Genomic DNA, 18,617 nt, shown 5'->3' with positions numbered 1-18,617 from the left:
AAGATCCAAACTTCGCTTCACATAAACATTGTCATGAATTCACTCTGACTTCTGCTGTTTTGCTTCCACCACGATAAAAAAAAAAAAAAAAAAAAAAAAAAAATCACACTCCATGCAGAGCTCTCTCTCTCTCTCTCTCTCTGTACTTCAAGAACAGTTTCCCGTCTAAAAACCTGTTTTCTGCATTATTCGCTTGCTTATTATGCACAAGTCTACCGCTGTTTACAGCGCTGTCGGCCGCTGTTTTTTTCCTTTTACTTACTTCTGAAAAGAAAGTCTCATTTCTGCCGTTCAATTCTGAACAAATTTAAACTTTTTAAAATGATGCAAAATTGCAAAACGCTCAGCTGTGTCTCTAATAAAACCTCTGCAACTTTGCTCTGCTTCACTTCAGCAGCATCAGGTAATGTTCATATGTTGATTAATGGTTTTCTTTCGTTTTTGATCTACTGCAGAATATTTTTATAAAATCCCAGGCCAGGAAAATCTCCTTCATGTTTTTCTGTGTTTTATCCTCAGCTACTTTGACACAAAGGCATCTGCTGTGATGCTCACACCTTTGATAAAGTCTCACAAGTTTCAGCTTTCTTTTTATAGAAAAAAAAAAAAATATATGGAAATGTACTGATGCGTGATCAGAATTATAATATTCTGACTGTGAGGATAAATTTCCCTGAATCGAATAGAATCGAATGGTGGATCGCTTTGATTCTAGAAATCAGTGACAATACCCAGCCCTAGTTTTTTAATTAAATCAGTGGGGGAAAATACAGTTTCTCTAATGGCCACTAGAGGCCGACTCCACCACAGGTTGACAGGCCGGCACAAAACAGCATCATTGTCTATTTCACATCCCCCCAAAAAACCAACAAAAATCTGAGTTTCATCCATCGTTTTATCCTTAAAAATCTGTAAATGAAAGTGTGACTGAAGTGAATTTACACACTTGACGTGATTGTCTGTGAGCTGTTTGATGATCTGACAGTAGATCTCATCCTTCAGTGGTTCGGCCTTCAGCGCCCCTTCAAAGATCTGGTCTGTCAGCTCGTTCACCGAGCGAGTTCGTTTGGATGGGTAGTCGCCCATGTACTTCATGATAGGTAGGCTCTAGGTCAAGGAATAACCCTGACACATGTACTTGCTTATAAAAGCAGAGAGATTACAAGAGCAGAGACTGTGGCAGACGTTTAACTTCCAGGGAGCAAAAAAGGCTTTAAGTTTTCACCATTTACCAGACTTGACTGGTGATTCTTTACATGCAGTTTTTATGGACAGGTGGCCGCTGAAATTAAAGTTATTTTTGATAAAACTTCAAAGTAAACCTCCAGGTAAATGTGTAAAGGTATCAGAAGTGGCAGTAGGTTATAGCAGAGTACCCTGACCTGCTTCTAAGAGGTGTTTCTAACCTCCATCTGATTGTATTTTACACTGTAAGGGAAAGACTAACGATGTAAAGACAGAGAAAACTCAAACCATGATAGAATCACAGAAGATCATCTAATTAGAATGGCCCTAAAATCTGAGAGATGAATGCCGTTACTGTTAATGATGAATACGTGTGACTGTTGTGAATACATGTCTGTGGGGTTAGTCTGAACACAACATAAGCTCAGAGTCTGCTTGGTGATCCACCAGTCGGCAGTTTAAAGGATATCTATAAAAGACATGCAGGCGTCCTGAGCCAGCTCCTCGTGGCTGACGACCTTCTTCAGCAGCGGCTGTTTCAGCGGCTCTCGGGTGCAGCTCCACAGCTTGTCTTTCCCGCGATTCTTCGTGACCATCACCCGGCTCAGGGTGTGTTTGGGAGGAGGCCTGACAGGAGCAGGTTACACAGAGGATCATCAGAACAATAGATATTTGTTTTTGAAGCAAGAAATTTATTTATTTTTATATATATATATATATATATATATATATAAATAAAATGTTTTTTTTTGGTCTGTGTACCTGAAGTAGTCGTAGGAGAACTCCTCCAGCGTGTAGGGTTTCGTTCTGTCATCAGTTTCCACCATGACGACCTGCGAAACACGAACCGACTCCTGACGCTGCTCGGGTGTCATGGTGACCAGCGCCTGATAGTTCGGATCACATCAGACTGCATCATGTTTTGTGTACAGCACAAAAGACAACCTAACACAGCAGCATCTGTGACATCACAGTGGGCCATCTTTCATATACAGTATATGATCTCTAAACTGTTAAACAGGAAATGGGAACATTTTGTAATTTTGAAATGTAATAAAAACATAATTTTGTGGTTATTGTGCTTTTTGCTGTTGTGCGTACAATCTCAGCAGTCCTCTTTTTGTTTTTTGCTTATCCTGATGTTTGGCTATAGTCTTCTTTAAATGCTGAAAGCCCATTTTTGAGGCAGTTTGATGCTCATTAGGTGGTTGGAGGAGTCACTAAGGTGGCTCTGAAATGACTGAAAGTGCCCAGTAATCACATTTTTGTATTCTCTGACGTTTTAGGTATGTTTTCCTCCTCACCACTATGTCCTGCTGAGGTCGGGTCATGGTGGGCAGGACGTAGACGCAGTCCGCTGGGAAGTCTCCCTTCTGATTGGTTCGTTCGTTAACACCGTGTGCCCAGCCAGAGTTGAGGACCTGCTCGCCGGTCTCCTGGTCCAACAGGATCAGGTCTCCTTTCCGGAAGCTCAGGAACGTCGACTCCTCTCCAGCTGAGGAAGAAAACGGCACTTTGTAAATCTTTTCCACACTGAATTTATTCCATTCCAAGCCGAGCGTGCCTCTCTGCTCAGGACTCACTGGGGTTGGGGTTGTCCTGCAGAGCGACCACAAACTTTGACCTCTTCCTCAGACCCTCCAGGAAGGTCACCACCAGGTCCCGTATGTCCTCTGCATTGTTGGAGGTGAAGGTGTACTCATCTCCTTTGATGGTCGCTAAAGTGAAACTCTGACCCTGCAGCTTTCCTCCCCTGAAAGAACAACAAAATATGCACTGACCAGCTTCGCTGTCCAGGATGACGATGAAACACCTACATTTAAGTTTAGGCTCCACTTTATACGCTGAAACTCTTAACCCCTCATTCCTCACTCACGGCCCTCAGATCAGAGAATCAGGTTAGATATGAATGTCATTGGTCAGGTGACTACAGGTAGACTCACCTGCTGCTGGAAACTGCAGTGATTTCTGGGAAGGAGAGCTCTAAGAGGACCTGTTCCTGCTCATCTACAAAATAAACTCCCGTCCAGTTGACGGCGACGATGAGGTCGTTTTTAGGCAGACTGGGACCTGAGAAGTAAAGATCAAAATAAATTAAAAAAAGAACTTACAGAACCAAGAGGTTAAAATATAAATAACAATTCTGAATAATTTTGCTTTAAACAATATCCGTCTTTATTTTCGTGTCACATTGTATCAAAGTTAGTGGAATGAAAAGCACTGATGACAGACTGGAGGTGCTACAACAATGCCGCTGGTACTTTACATAACATTGAAGTCATATCATGATATCAATGCTACAGCAACCCTATGCAGGCACGTTTCCTAGTGCCGAAAAACAACACAAGCCCGTGATTATCTCTTGTTTAATAAGAGAGCTACTTCAACAACAAGAAGCACAGTACTGAAGGTGGAAAAACTGATGTGTTGCAGCACTCGAGGCAAAAAATGCACTCCTCATTTGCATTTTTTGAGATGCAAATGAGGAGACTTCACTCAGGCAAGTCTGCTGGACCAGACGGAGTGAGTCCCCTCGTCCTCAAGAGCTGTGCCCCCCAGCTGTGTGGAGTCTTTCATAAACTGTTTATGCTGAGTCTGAGTCTGCAGAGGGTCCCAGTGCTGTGGAAGACATCATGCCTCGTCCCTATTCCAAAGACGCCACGTCCCAGTGGCCCCCAGGATTACAGGCCCGTGGCACTGACCTCCCACATCATGAAGACCCTGGAAAGGCTCATCCTGGACCAGCTGCGACCCATTGTCAGACCACATCTGGATCCCCTTCAATTTGCTTATCAGCCTCGTCTCGGAACAGAGGACGCCATCATCTACCTGCTCAATCGTCTCTACACCCATCTGGACCAGCCGGCGAGCACTGTGAGGGTCATGTTTTTTGACTTTTCCAGTGCTTTCAACACCATCAGGCCGACCCTCCTGGGTGATAAGTTAGCAGCGATGCAGGTGGATGCTTCTCTGGTGTCCTGGATTGTTGATTACCTGACAGGAAGACCACAATATGTACGTCTCCCACAGGGTGTGTCTGACAAGGTAATCAGCAACACAGGGGCACCACAGGGGACCATCCTCTCCCCCTTCCTCTTCACCCTCTACACCACAGACTTCAGCCACTGCACAGAGACCTCCATCTTCAGAAGTTTTCTGATGACTCTGCGGTGGTTGGATGCATCAGCGGGGATGATGAGACAGACTACTGGGCTGTGGTCGACTCCTTTGTCACGTGGTGTGAGCAGAATCATCTGCAGCTCAACGTGGCAAAGACCAAGGAACTGATCGTGGACTTCAGGAAGACCAGGAAACACTTGACCCCTGTTTCAATCCAGGGGGTCAGTGTTGACATTGTGGAGGACTATAAATACCTTGGAGTACACATTGACAATAAACTGGACTGGGCTACAAACACCACAGCACTTTACAGGAAGGGCCAGAGTCGTCTCTATTTTTTGAGGCCAGTGCGATCCTCTATGCTGTCGCATGCTGGGGGAGCAGGCTGAGGGTCGCAGATGCCAACAGACTCGATAAACCGTAAGGCCAGTAATGTTGTGGGGATGGAGCTGGACTCCCTCAAGGTGGTGTCGGAGAGGCGGATGCTGTCCAAGATAAAGACAATGTTGGATAACACCTCCCACCCACTCCATGACATGCTGGTCAGACACAGGAGCTCGTTCAGTGAGAGACTGAGACAGAGGAAATCATTCCTGCCTGTGGCTCCCTGTACAACTCATCCACTTAACACACTGTTTACTGCAACAGCTACACCCTTCTTGCACATGTTCTTTTTCATTTATTTATTAATAAGTGACTTTTATGTATATATATATGCCTGCATATATTGTGCTATTCTTAGTTAGTGTATTGTCTGTCTCTGTTACTGTTTGTTTATAATGGAGCACTGTAACGAAAAATAATTTCCCCCAGGGATCAATAAAGTATTCTGATTCTGATAAAAACAAACTGCTGAGCATCACTGTAGCGCTCGCCAGCTGCACTGCTTTATGACAGGAGGAGCAAGCAGTGGATGGAAATGACTGATGATGGAAAAGCAGCTCCTTAAGAGTTTACAAAGGAGTTTTTCCTTCCCACTGTCTCCAAGTGCTTGCTCATAGGGGGGCGTCTGATTGTTGGGGTTCTCTCTGTATTATTGTAGCATCTCTACCTACAATATAAAGCACCTCGGTGCTATATAAATAAAATTTTATTGAACTGAGTAACTTCAGTCATAGTTGAAATAAACCTTAATCAATCATTTTACCAATAATCAATAAAACGGTTCAGTATTTTCACACTTTAACTAAGTGTCACCAAAGTTGTTCAAAGTAATTAAAAAAAGTTTCACCTGAAAACTTGAAGGCTTCGTAGAAACGAGAGAACAGCAGAGGCCACTTGTGGCGAGCAAAGTCGACCACTTCCTCCTTCACCTTCTGAGGGTCAAATCTCTTCTGGGTGTAGATGCTCTGAGCACAGAGATGTTTATTGCATTTACATGTGAAAATAAAAAAGTATATAAAATAAATGTATTTATCATACTGCTACAGATAATGTCCAAGCTAAACATCTTAGCTTGGATATGAAATTTCAGCGTTTCAATAATTTAAGCTGCGGTTGGCCCTAAAAGACAAACAGAATCACGTTCATCTACAAGCCGGGCTAAAAAGACCTCTTCTTCTTACTGGTGATAATCACCTTTTTATGAGCAGCCATGATGAAGTGAGCCCACTTCTCCACCGATCTGGAGGTGGTGATCTCTCTGTCCGGGATGTAAGATGGGATGAGGCTCAGCAGGCGCTCCAGCAGGATCTCTGAACCGTAGTCAATGTAATACTGCTGAGAGGCCAGCTCTGCGAGGTCATCCTGGAGACACAGAGACAGAATAAATAAAAAAAAGTTTGACCTGCCTCCTGTTCAGCCAGCCTGACATTAATCAGTGCTCCTAACACGTGAGCGTTACCAACTTCTTACCCTTATTAATAATGCTGAATATTTGCAGTTCCTCTAAGGCCCACAGAAGGCTGACTACAAAATGTTATAATGTCCACTGTTGGAGCAGAAATGTTTCCAGCCTGCTACAATCACTGCTTCAGTTTCCCATGCACTTGCTAAACACTATTCTTTGAAAATAAAGAACAAAACAAAGGACATGTAGTCACCCTGTCACAGCGGTATTCTCCAAACTTGACGCCCCTGACGGTTTGCTGGTAGATCAGGTTGGTGGCGACCTGGTCTTCTGTTGGCTCGTGCCACGGCGTAAAGATTTCTTTCCTGAAGAACAGCCGCCAGGGGGCGTTCCTCTCCTGAGCTCCCTGCTCTTTGGCGTACTGCTCGCACTGCGACACGGCGTCCATCACATGGTCGCTCCCACTGCCTAAAGAGGAGACCTGCAGGACGAGATCAGAGGTGCAAACTGGTGACTGTTTTTTCTCCAACAAACAGAGAGGTTCACATCCCTGCAGTGGCCACAAGATCTCTGAGAAAGAACCAGATGATCCAAACTGTTCCAGAGCGTGAGGCCTAACAGGTGCTAGAAAGGAGTGTCATGCCTTGGAGCTCATATGATGCCGTGTGCATGCCCACCTTGTCAAACAACGCGATGTACAGCGAGAAGCCAAAGCGGTCTTGCAGGTTGATCTTGTCCGACAGGGCGTTGCAGAGCTCCTTTGCTGTGGTGGCCGAGTCTGTCAGCAGCGTTTTGGTCGTGCCATCCATGAACGTCACCGGCAACATGATGGGCTTCTTTGATTTGGTGGCCTGGACGTTGATTTCACAAAAAGAAACAGTTCCAGCAAACGGTGGGTGAAGTCACAATGGCCATGTCTGTCTTTTATATACAGTCTATGGTTTATACCTGCAGCTCCAGCCAGGACGGAGGCTGCGTTCGCGTCCCATTCACAAATGTTCGTCTTAGACGTTCTTCACAGTACGGAGCGTAGCCTGGAGGCCCGCAGCTGATGAAGTTCCTCAGATACTGCAATCAAAACAAACACAGATGTAACGTCATGGCTAATGTGTAAATACCAACACAAATGTTGGACGTACTGACCTTCACAAATTTCTCTGATGGAGCGAAGCAGCCGACACACAAAGAGATGAGGATCCAGCCGCGAGCGTGAGAACTCTTAGACGGGTTCTGACTCAGCTGCTTACAGATCTGACAGTAGATCTCATCCCTAACACACACACACACACACACACACACACACCTCAGAAATATCAAAGACATTAACAGAGACCCAGCAGAACTTTATGAGACACATTTTAAACGGTTTAATGTGGATTAACTGAAACTGAATGTCGAGAAACTTTGTCCTGATGGTGAACGCTGCTTCACATTCACAGCCAGACACACACAAGTGTTCACCAGCCTCTGCACTATTATTTACTCTTTAAAAGAAATCATGCCGTTTCATTAAATTACCATTTAAAATGTATTTTTATCTGCATGGCTTTATTAACTCATTCAACGGCATCTTCATGTATAAATTCAATTCACATCAGGTTCATTTGTGAAGCACCAAATCACAACCATGTCACTTTATACATTGAGATGAATATTAATGTACAACAATAATAATAATAAAAATAAGAATAATAATAAACATACGGCAAATATGACAAAATGAAGACTAAAAGAAAAATCAACGGGATGACAGCTTAGATGTCCAAAGAGATTCATCTTGAATTTAAGAGCAGCTTTGAGTCCGTAGACCGTCGTATTGTGTTAATCTCCCATATGTGAAGCAAAAGTTTTTAATGGGGCAACAGCTTGATAAAGGAACATTTGAAAGTATCTGCTTTTTAAAAAACAAACAAACTTCAAATTAAATGTTTCACTGAAAACTGGAAAATTTTAAACTTTCACTTTTAAATTTCAAAGTGGGCCACAGCGCTGTGACATCTGGGATGGTCTATTTTATCAAATACACAAAGGGCGGCTTAGATACAAGTTTTTTCCTCCACATGTCCAGATTTTATATCCAAGGTAATTTTGTGTAAGTTTGGGAAACTACATGATGACCCTTTGTTTGTTTGTTTACCTGAGTCCTGGCCTCAGGATCCCGTTGCCGATGATAAAGTGAAGTTTCTCCAGGTTGGATGTGGGACGATCTTCCAGCATGCTGTTGCCATGAAGACCGTACTCACCATCGTTAAGGCGCTTGGTGACCTGAAAAGCATCAGATTACATGATTATCTTAATTTGTCTGTCTGTTAGCAGAATTATTCACAAATATATGGATTTGACCCAAAATGGACTTGAAATATCTTCATCTGCGCTTGAGATAAAATCTGACTTCATGTTTTTAACATGAAGTTCAAACCCAGATTTCCTTCTGCACCAGAAGCACAATTTTCAGTCTCAGACTGCTCATGTTTAATTAACAGAAACAAGACCAGCATCATATCACCCTCCCTCTCTCTCACCTCCTCGGTGATCTTGGATTTCTTCTTCAGGGTGAGGGACACAAGTTTGTGTCGGACGCTGTTTTTCTTGTGGCTGTCAGAGTGAGGCGTCTGGAGGTGAGAGAAGGAAATCAGCTCACAGAGATCCCTTACACAGTCACTGTGACCTGCACCCTGTTATTCCTGATCTTTGGAAACTATATGAAGTAACAAATGTTAAAAACAGATAAGTTACATGAACACACTGAATAATAGTTCATACTTTATAGTCAGTATCACAGAACCACCAGTTAATCTAAACTAGATTTTTGAAACTTCTTTAAAGGAAATGTCACTTTTAGCTCATGTTAGCGTTTACTCGCTCAAACCTTTAAACTCCGTCACTCTTCCTCCTCACCTCTCCCTCCCCTTGCAGCGCCTGCAGCTCTCGCTTGTACGTCTTTTTCCCCAGCGTCTCGTAGATTTTGGTCATGACGGGGATCTTCTCGCTGCCGTCGCTGATGGCCGTGTGGTACTTTGGCTCCGGGAGATCGCCCATGAACCTCAGCACCGTGATCCACACCGCCAGAGCAGCCTGAGCAGACACGCAGGGCACAAGGAAACAAAAGGTTCATCAGGTGAAATAATTGTTCCTTTATTGGTTCCTTCTTGGCTGGTGACAGGTCTTAGTAGTCGCACCAGTCATCAGCATCATGGAGCACAGACTGTAACAGCTGCACACAGTCAGAACCTTTCTGCACTCATTACGTCTAAATTAAGTTAAGGCTTAAACCTGAGAGACGAGCAAAGCTCGCTGTAGAGCGACAGCCTCGTGTGGCCTTTTTCAAAACAAACAATCACGTCTTCAGTCGCTTGCAAAATACATTTTTACTTTTGCGGGGTCAGAGGTCAGACCTACCAGCTGGTCCCCCTCATCGTCGTGGAAGAGCAGCGGCTGTTTGAGAGGTCGTCGGGCGTAGGTGTGCGTGGTGGTGCCCTGGAAGTAGGTGGCAGCAAACTTGGCGAACTTGTACTCTGATAAATCCTCTTCATCATCGTCCTCAGGCAGAGGAAGAGCCTCATCCAGATCCTCCTCCTCCAGCTCGTGATGGGTCCGCTCCAGATCCTGTAGAGAAGACAAGAATTTACTGTCTGCTGAAGTTTCCAGAAGTTTTTCAAATTCTCCAACTTCAAAAATCCCTCAAATCTATCACTGCGTCTCAGAAACATGCTCTCCTGCAGTACTGTTATTGGAAACAGGTCATTCTTTTTAGAGAAAATATTTACCTCACACATTCTTATTCATCTAAAGCTGTAATTTCACTGGATGGATGACTTCTTATCTCTAATAATTTGAAATAACTGCCAACATGATATCTGCTTTTAATGCCCTGTAAATCTGCCATGTCTGTTTAAGGAGCTTGGAAAGAAAAGCGTCTGGACTTCTTTAAGCTGCTTGAAGACGTTTCACCTTCAAGCAAACGTCTTCAAGCAGCTTAAAGAAGTCCAGACGCTTTTCTTTCCAAGCTCCTTAGACTACGATGACCTGGATGACTGAGAACCTTCACAGACATATTGCCATGTCTGTTATTCACAAAGTAATAACTCCACCACAAACTACCAGAAACTTTTCACCAAACACACATCCTGTATTTATTTTTTTCTTCTTTTCAGAAAGAGTTTTGTTCTCTTCACAGCTTTCTCCTGAATTTTTCCTGCATGACTTTGAAATATAAATAAAAGTTTGCAAATTTAGGAGAGTCCAGGCAAGTTCAAATCAACCCAAACACTGAAGTCTTCAAGGATTATGAGATTTATTATATTGATTGCAGGTTTTATAGGACCAACATACTGATGTGTAGCTGCGTATTTGAGTAAGCAGTCTTCATGTGTCCTGTGAACATGCCACACACACAGACGATGGTATTATTAACGATCGAGGCTTAAGGACTCATTTTCCGTCCTCCTGATCAGACACGTTGGGTAACTGTATCTTTGGCCTTTATGAGAAAACGGTTCATTAATAAGAGGAAAACTTTGGTCGTGTCACCTCAAAGCCAGCGGGGGCTTGCCCTTCCTGACCCGGGAAAGAACTGGTGGTCCCCAGGAAGCCGAACATCTTGTCCACCATGTCGGAGTCATTGACAGGCTCCGTGCGGGCCTTCTCCATCTGCTCGACCATCTCCTTCTTCCTCCGAGCCTCCTCCTTCTCCTTCTTCTCCCGCTCAGCGTCCTCTTTGGCCAGCTGAGCCAGACGCTCCTGAAGAAAGAAACATTGCACTAGATCTCAAAAATACAGAACAATCCAGTATGTTTCTCGGCACAAGCAGAGTCCAATAATTCAAATATGGAGCAGGAAATATTGTACCTGCTGCTTTATTTCACAATAAAAGTGCTGAAGCAGAGAGATGAGACCAAACGTTCAAGCAGCTCTGTGGGAGTTTCGGTTTTAGTCAGGAGTGAATTTAAACGTGATGATGAATTATTATTATCCACTTCCCTGCTCTGCTTCACTGATGTTTTAAATGTTGTCAGACGTTACATTTGTTCACCTGGTGTTTGCGTTCAGCCTCAGCTTTCGCTCTCTTTGCAGACATCTGGTTCCTCAGTTTGGCTTCTTCAGCCAGACGCATCTTCTCGGCCTCCAGCCTCCTCCGGTACTGAGAGGAGAAATGAAGGAGTCCACCATTAAAGACTAAATCAAAACTGCAGCAGCCAGCTGCCAAAACATCCTCGGCACAGCAGCAGAGGGCAGTGCAACTTCTGAATGCCTTTTTTTATACAACAGTGAACAATGTAATGACACTTTGAGGCCAAGCATTAATTTAACAAAGAAATCAAGAGAAGCACAGAAATCACAATGTATGAAACGATATCAAATCTATCAAGCTCTAGATTTTGTAAACTGATGACATGAACGTGATCTCATCGTCTCTAAAACTGAAAACTTGTGTGTAAAAGGAGTTTTATGTATATGTGCACTGTTCTGTCTGTGTGTGTGTGTGTACCTCTGCCTTCAGCCTCTTGTACAGTCGTCGAGCGATCATTCCTCTCGTGTAGGCCTGGATGGTGATGACGGCCCACAGCCGGTGCCTGAATGCTCGACGCACCAAGAAGCCGCGACAGCGACCCTGGAAGGCTGTGATTCGCTGACGGGCCACGTGATACGATGCGCACAACTTCCTGGAACGAACCAGAGCTTGGAGGCGAGAAAAGCCAGCTCGCATCTGAAAGTAAAGAGGAGGAAAGTTCAGCGAGTCTTTGCTTCGATTTTATTTTGTTTCCACTTTATTCAAACTGCTGCTCGATGCTCACAGCTCCATAGTTCTTCCTGCACTGATATCCTCTCCACGTCTTCTGGATCAGCACTGCCGACTTCTTCAACTTTAGGAAGTTGGATCTGAAATTGGAAATAATCAGAAATGACTATTTATATCAGCGGTCCCCAACCCCCGGGCCTCGGACCGGTCCGTGAGTCGTTTGGTACCGGGCAGCGAGAGTTGAGGCTCAGGTGTGAAATGTATGTTTTTCAGGGTTTTTATCGGTTTTCAGCGTTATTTTGTTATCGTTTTTAATTGTTTACTCGGTTTTCCTGGGTCTTTTCACGTGTGTTATGAATAAATCTTTTTTTCGGTACCGGTACTAGTTTTATTTTGTTGTATTTATCAGCGACACCTTAAAGGCCGGTCCGTGAAAATATTGTCGGGCATAAACCGGTCCGTGGCGCAAAAAAGGTTGGGGACCGCTGATTTATATGACCTCTTGTTTTACTGTTCATACAAAGAGAAAAAACCTCTGAGAAATAGTTATAAAGAGTCACAGAGAGATTTGTTCGTCTTATTTTCTGCTTTCAAAGAAAACAGAAAAGTAAACAGGAGAAATAAAAGTGTTTCTCACACATGCTTGTGTAAAGTGTGCAGGTAGCATTAGTAACTCCTTTAGCATTTTTATTTATTTTTAATAGTGCAAATTCCCCACTGTCTTATTTTGAAAGTTCTGTTTTCTCTTCCCCCAAATAGCCCCGACTCATCCTGTCTTGTGTTAGACTGGCTTCCTGGCCAACTTGTATCTGTGCCAGTCCTCACCGTCTCAGGGCGTACTGCTCCAGCTCGGACTGCAGCTAGCGATGACAGTCATACTCAGGAGATATGTGCAAGTGTCAGTTTTAAGCAGGTGCAGAACAACACCATCGCAAGCTACGGTCCGAGAGCGTGATGTTTGAATTCAACTCCTGGACAAGAATCACTGGCAGCTGCATAAAATAAAATAAAATCTCAGTCTGTGAGAAACGCTGACGACCCACCTGTCCTTGAAACCCCGAACCACCTTCTGGATGAGGATGACCTTGTCTGTGATGGCCTTGTCTCTCTCGATCTCCAGCAGCATGTCGTGATGATCCTGGACAGAATAATAAACACACTCCATACGGTTCTGTTTCTCTGCTCTGACTCAGTTTGAGAACGTTTTAGTGATGATTTGAGACATTTTACTCAAAACCCCAAAAGTCACCTACTGGTCCTGGAGGAAAAGCCAGGAGGAAGTCGGTGTACTTTAACTGAAGTAGAGCAGCTGTCACTTCCAGCTAACGTGGCAAAATATAAATATCTGCTTTCTAAAAATATAAAATGTAAGACACAGGCAGGATACACAAGCTTTAACCTGACAGTTTTCAACTAACATGACACACAACTAAATGTAAACACCTAAAGCTCCTTCCCGTCATCTGTCCACCCGCATGCAGGCTGATCTGACCACGTCCTGTTGGGGAAGTGTGGGCACTGCTCTGCTTTCACCCACTGAACTTTCTCCTTCCTGCTGTACTTCCTGTCTGGCCGAGCATCGAGGCCTGAGGGAGATGAGCCTCAACTCCACCACAGTCAACACATCTCAGTGCTCCACCCCCCAACTTATCAATCTAAAACACTTTAAAGGTGAAAGTGTCACATTATATCCACTATGATTTAAGGGCTGAAGAACCACCCCCTTCACCAAAATTACATTTTATTCCCAGGAGCGATCTTTGATGAGCGCTTTGAATGCAGGAAGTAAAGAAAATAAAAGGCAGAAACATAAAAATGAAGCTAACGGCTGTGCTGCAGAGTGACTATAAACAACAACAACAAAAATGCTTTGACAGGCTGTGCTCGCCCCGACAAACTACACTGTGGAGCCAGATGATGTTCTTTTAACCTCTGTGTGGGGACGGCCAGCTAACAGACGTGACCTCTGACCTGATCTGCAATACATGCTTGTATAAAGTAGGCAGATAGACAGCTGGAAACTAAAACACGCAGTGTTTCCCATCAGCAGACGTGTGGACTATAAACAACCAGAGCAGATTCACGGCTGGGATGAACCACAGCTGAGCGAGTCAGAGACGAGAATGTAAAGAAGTTCTGGAAAATGTGGAAACATTTCAGTGGAAAGATAAGAGAACAGTAGTTCACGCGATGTGCTGTGCCAGCCGTTTAGCCCGGGCATCAGTGTTTTTTGGAAATACAGCGAGCCCTGTGAAAAGTTTCACACTGGTCCTGTTAGCAGCTGTGTGAAGTGGCACCTACGAATCTGAGACTTTGAACAACACCCTGCAGGCTTTTCTGCCCTGTGTGGACACACGCCTGCATGGACACACGCCTGCATGCAGGAGTACCTTGAGGAAGATCTTGGTTTTTCCCATCTGCCAGTCATCGTCTCTGCCGAGCACGGCCTCAGCAATCCTCTCACAGGTTCCTCTCAGGTCCTCCTGATGGAAACAGAGACGGTATCAACCAATATATTTTATTCCTGGACTCTACCAGAGTAGCTTTGCATGATTTACAGTTCCAAAATAATCCTCATTTATCTCATTCTGAGCCTCAGTGTGAAACAAGCTCTTTAAACCCTTCAAACCAACTTTCTCCAGACAGGCTGGTCCTCAGAAAAAGACGAGGGCGGGGCTTCTGTTCTCACAGAGCTGTGTGTCCAAGATGATCATATAACGCATATCCTCTCTCGCTGACATCACATGGAGCAAAGAATAGAAAAAACTGTCTGAAACTGAGTGTTCAAAGAATTCTATAGCCTGTTTCTAAATCACAGGGATTACATTTGAAGGTAATCCCTGTAATCCCAAATGTGTCCAAAGCTTGAGAAATAAAATTTCTTTTTCCAACAAAACCCAAAATTACTTTCACTGAATTTGCCAAGTTTGAGCAAAATAATCATCAACTTAATCACAATGAACGCAGGTCAAACCACGACACGCATTTAACTGCAATAATAAGTCAGGTATTAAAAATACAAATGTTTTCAAAGTGACAAACACACACAAAATATGACCTGTGAAGCAGCACAGGGCGGGGTGGAGGAAACATGCATGTTCCAAGAAAAACAGGCAGCTGGTGGGAGTGTGGGAAAAACTGCACCAGAAAATACCCTCATGACAAACTCTCGCACACACAAACCCACAACAAAGAGAGACACTCGCTCACTTCCCGTAACAACGCCGCTGGGCCCGTGTCACACAGAGGTTAAACAGCAGGCCACCTTCCCTAAGAAGAAGCTACAGCTGCTACAAAATTACTTATCCAAGCTCGGATAAGTCCAACACTTTATTCCAATTCAACAAATTATTATTATTATTTTTTAACTGAAGTAAACGCTGAGGTGATCCGCAGCTTTCTCAGACCACAGTTTTACACAGATGAATACTGTGATATAAGATTATTCTCTGCACAAAGATTTTCACTGAATCTCAAAAATGCTTTTGGTCCAATTGGAGATTTTAACAGTTAGACAACAACTGTTTATTTATACCACAAAAAGTTCAGAGTTGAGGTAAAAGGGGCTGAATGCAGCCATGTGATTCCCGGTTAGATAAATGCTTCTACCATAAAACTGTTGATCTCCTCCTACAGCCTTTTTGTGTTTTTTGAAACTGCCTGATTGGTGTGGCCACAAAAATGGAAAGATGCGCATTATTAGTTTTAACTTTTACTTTCTTTCTTTTCTTTTTTAAACTTTAACTTTCAGGCAGTTACTCCATCGTCAGGTTTTTATTGTGACAACTGCAATTTTCAGATATTGAGTATTTAAATCGTTTTAGTGTTTCTGCGCCTACAAACCAGATTAGGTTCATGTTTAAATTGAAGCATAGAAAAAATAAAAGACTTGATTTAAAAAAAAAAATGATTTAAAAACTGCCTGACTAGGATGACGTGATTCTATTTTTTAGCTGATTAAAGTGTTGAGTTACTAGTTCTTTATTATTTTGAGTTTAAGTGATTTTATTTATTTCAGTGAATATGTAACTGACTCACTGTAAATTAATTAAGTCATTAAGTCACATCATTAAGACAAAGAAAATTAGTTTTGAAAGAAGCGACAGGGGAGGACCGCCTAAAAACAGCTCTGGTATAAAATCTAATGCACTCGTGATTCCAATCTGTAAAAACCATCCTGATCACGAGACGTTCCTGATCTGTCCCATGTCCAACAACAACAATATGAGCTGCGCTGTGTGGAAAGAGGACAGTTTCCAGGCATCAAATGCAAGAATCACACAGTGAAACTTTTCTTTTTCGTGAAACTGGACTTCAACAGTGATGAGAAACTTTGCTTCATTTATATTTGATGAATATTTTTTGATCTTTACTTTTTTGCCACATTTTCCAATAAAAAATGAGAAGCTGGAGTACCTGGAGTCGGGAATACATAAATTATTCTGGGTGTGTTGATTTAAAAAACCCAATAATACGGTGCGTCTACCAGACCCATCAACACACCTGTAGTCACTCTACCTGTTTGTACGCCGGTTTGACTCCAGGCATGAGCACCCGGTAGCGGTCGACGAACTCCACGAAGGTGTAGCGGATGGGATATCCAGCACGGCGGATTCGGATGGTCTCCATCATACCCGAGTACCTCAGCTGACGCACACACAGCTCCCTGTCAAACAGCTGCAGACAAACACGAACAGTTTTTTGACAAAGTCCCAGCTTTGGCTGAAGAAGCTGAGAAAGGTTAAAGGTCATAGCTGCAAAGATTTGGTACTTGGAGGCAGTTGAGAGAAGACATGACGGGCGAACAGGGATATTTTATTTAATCTATCAACATGAAACTCCTTTAGATCACTACGTACTTTTATTTTTCTACAATTAAGTAACCCATTAATCATTTCCCCATCTTTCCTCCTCATTGTGCATCTTAACAGCCATCCCACTTTTTCTCAAACAGTCCTGTTTGTCAGATGAAGTTGTTGTGGCTTCTTCATCACTCATTTTCAGCTTCTTAATTACAGTTTGAACTCTGCTGACTGGCATTCTCATTTCCCTGATTATATTTTCATATCCTTTTCCTGTTTTATAAAGTTCAACTATGTTCTCCAGCAGATCCTTTGAGAAGTCCAACATCAGTACAGCACTGGAAACGTGCAGGAGCCCAGAAACTCACCGACCTCATTACAAGCAAACAGATCACAGGTGAGAACGATCATCTTTAGTAGTCATTTAAACCTGTGTGTGTCAGCATATGTGTATGGTATCATGCCAACACTTAAAAATAATAAATGATTTTACTGAAACCACCAACCATGAATGAAAAACATTTTTGTAGCATCATTCATATTTTCTGAAAAAATTCTGCCAGGATACATAAACATGAACTGAACTCAGGATACAGTTCAGGTCCAAATGTTTGACTGACGTTTGTGCTGCACTGTAACATAAACTCCCCTCAAACTTTCAGCTACAGCACAGCCTGAATTTAAAGACATAATCTTTATTTGTCACAGCGGCTGTGGTAACGGTCAGACATGGAGTCACTGCAGGTAGAGAGCGGAGAGCCATGGGAAAATACGGAGGGAAATTAAGTTATGGGAATGACATTTACAGAGAGAAAAACAAGCAGAAGCTTAATTCAAATCAGATTTGATCCATTTCTATCGATTAAGTTTTTAATCTAATTGATTAAAAACTTGTTCATGCATTTTTGCTCGTGAGGATGACTCCAATATGTTTTAATGACAGGAAGGAAAAACAAAGAAAGCCTTGCACACTATGGAAGGTACAAAGCATAAAAACAGGTTTGTACTTTATCAGGTATCTGCAGGGTTGGACCGAAATAAAATAAAAGAAAAAGTTTTCTAATGCAAAACAAAGTAAAAATACTATTTACTATTACACTATATCATGTTAACCTCTACAACTTCTTCATAACTAAAGTGTCCCTCCTCTGCAGCAGAGTTTCTAATGTCCATTAACTTCTGAATCAACCTTTTTTACCTTTTACCTTCGTAATTCATCTCAACACTGAACTAAGCAAAGACATGTTTTGCCTCCCTGTGACTGCAGTCTTCCAGTAACTGCATGTTTTAACCTCGACTTCTATCTGCGGACAGCGTGTCAGACTCACCATTGGCTTCTTGTATTCATTGGGTTTGATGCAGCGGACGAAGAACGGCTGACAGACGCTCAGAGTTCTCATCAGCAGCTCCAGAGATCTTTTAAACTGGCTGCTCAGGGTGGGCGAACGCTTCCTGGTTTCTGCTCCCTAAACACACACACACACACACACACACACACAGCAACAACCCTGTTAGAAACAATGAGGACTCCTCCTGCTCTTCCTGAGCTCGGACACCAACCTCTTTCCTCTCTGAACAGCAAAGTCTGACGCTTCAGCTTCACTCAGTCAAACCTGCTGACTGAGCAGCGACTGTGTCAAAAGGAAGGAGCTGCAATCAATTAACTGATGCATCAATCAGCTCAGCCAGAGAAAACGGTTTTAGGCCTGTTTTTAAAATTATTGTAAAACGTATTTAAATTAATCACATCATTTAAATTAAAGTAAAATGGCATCACACAACAATTTGATTTTAAAAACAACAATAACATTCTGGTTATTTGTATATTTAAAGAAATTTCTTGAGTTTTGAGACCTAATTTTAAAAAAAATTGCGACATTTTCCTCCAGACTATGAATAAGCTGATGAAAATAAAATAAATAAAGATTTTAAAAATAATTTTAATATTATTCAGCAACATTATATTATTTAAAATTAATAG

The 18,617-nt window shown here is 42.8% G+C and overlaps 1 protein-coding gene across 6 annotated transcripts in view; it reads right to left on the bottom strand.

Moving 5' to 3' along the window:
* Positions 1-18,617, bottom strand: part of myo7aa (myosin VIIAa) — a 63,897-nt gene that overhangs the window by 10,775 nt on the left and 34,505 nt on the right. For all 6 annotated transcript variants that reach the window (XM_084950811.1, XM_084950807.1, XM_084950809.1 and 3 more), the window contains 24 exons: positions 17,965-18,102; positions 16,353-16,511; positions 14,225-14,317; positions 12,878-12,972; positions 11,890-11,974; positions 11,583-11,801; positions 11,127-11,234; positions 10,625-10,834; positions 9,494-9,700; positions 8,993-9,169; positions 8,617-8,706; positions 8,232-8,359; positions 7,238-7,364; positions 7,043-7,162; positions 6,772-6,945; positions 6,348-6,575; positions 5,884-6,051; positions 5,537-5,654; positions 3,129-3,255; positions 2,769-2,938; positions 2,490-2,680; positions 1,948-2,072; positions 1,655-1,812; positions 947-1,100 (listed from right to left, as the gene is read on the bottom strand). In XM_084950811.1, coding sequence (XP_084806937.1) covers positions 947-1,100; positions 1,655-1,812; positions 1,948-2,072; positions 2,490-2,680; positions 2,769-2,938; positions 3,129-3,255; positions 5,537-5,654; positions 5,884-6,051; positions 6,348-6,575; positions 6,772-6,945; positions 7,043-7,162; positions 7,238-7,364; positions 8,232-8,359; positions 8,617-8,706; positions 8,993-9,169; positions 9,494-9,700; positions 10,625-10,834; positions 11,127-11,234; positions 11,583-11,801; positions 11,890-11,974; positions 12,878-12,972; positions 14,225-14,317; positions 16,353-16,511; positions 17,965-18,102 — 3,569 coding nt within the window. The remainder of the gene's footprint in view (positions 1-946; positions 1,101-1,654; positions 1,813-1,947; positions 2,073-2,489; positions 2,681-2,768; positions 2,939-3,128; positions 3,256-5,536; positions 5,655-5,883; positions 6,052-6,347; positions 6,576-6,771; positions 6,946-7,042; positions 7,163-7,237; positions 7,365-8,231; positions 8,360-8,616; positions 8,707-8,992; positions 9,170-9,493; positions 9,701-10,624; positions 10,835-11,126; positions 11,235-11,582; positions 11,802-11,889; positions 11,975-12,877; positions 12,973-14,224; positions 14,318-16,352; positions 16,512-17,964; positions 18,103-18,617) is intronic.

The sequence above is a fragment of the Perissodus microlepis genome, chromosome 14 (genome assembly GCF_051167445.1).
Source record: "Perissodus microlepis isolate ML-2025 ecotype Zambia chromosome 14, ASM5116744v1, whole genome shotgun sequence".
In the NCBI taxonomy this organism is placed as follows: Eukaryota; Metazoa; Chordata; class Actinopteri; order Cichliformes; family Cichlidae; genus Perissodus; species Perissodus microlepis.
Note: the sequence above shows the minus strand (reverse complement) of the source record. Positions and strands in the feature narration are given on the sequence as shown.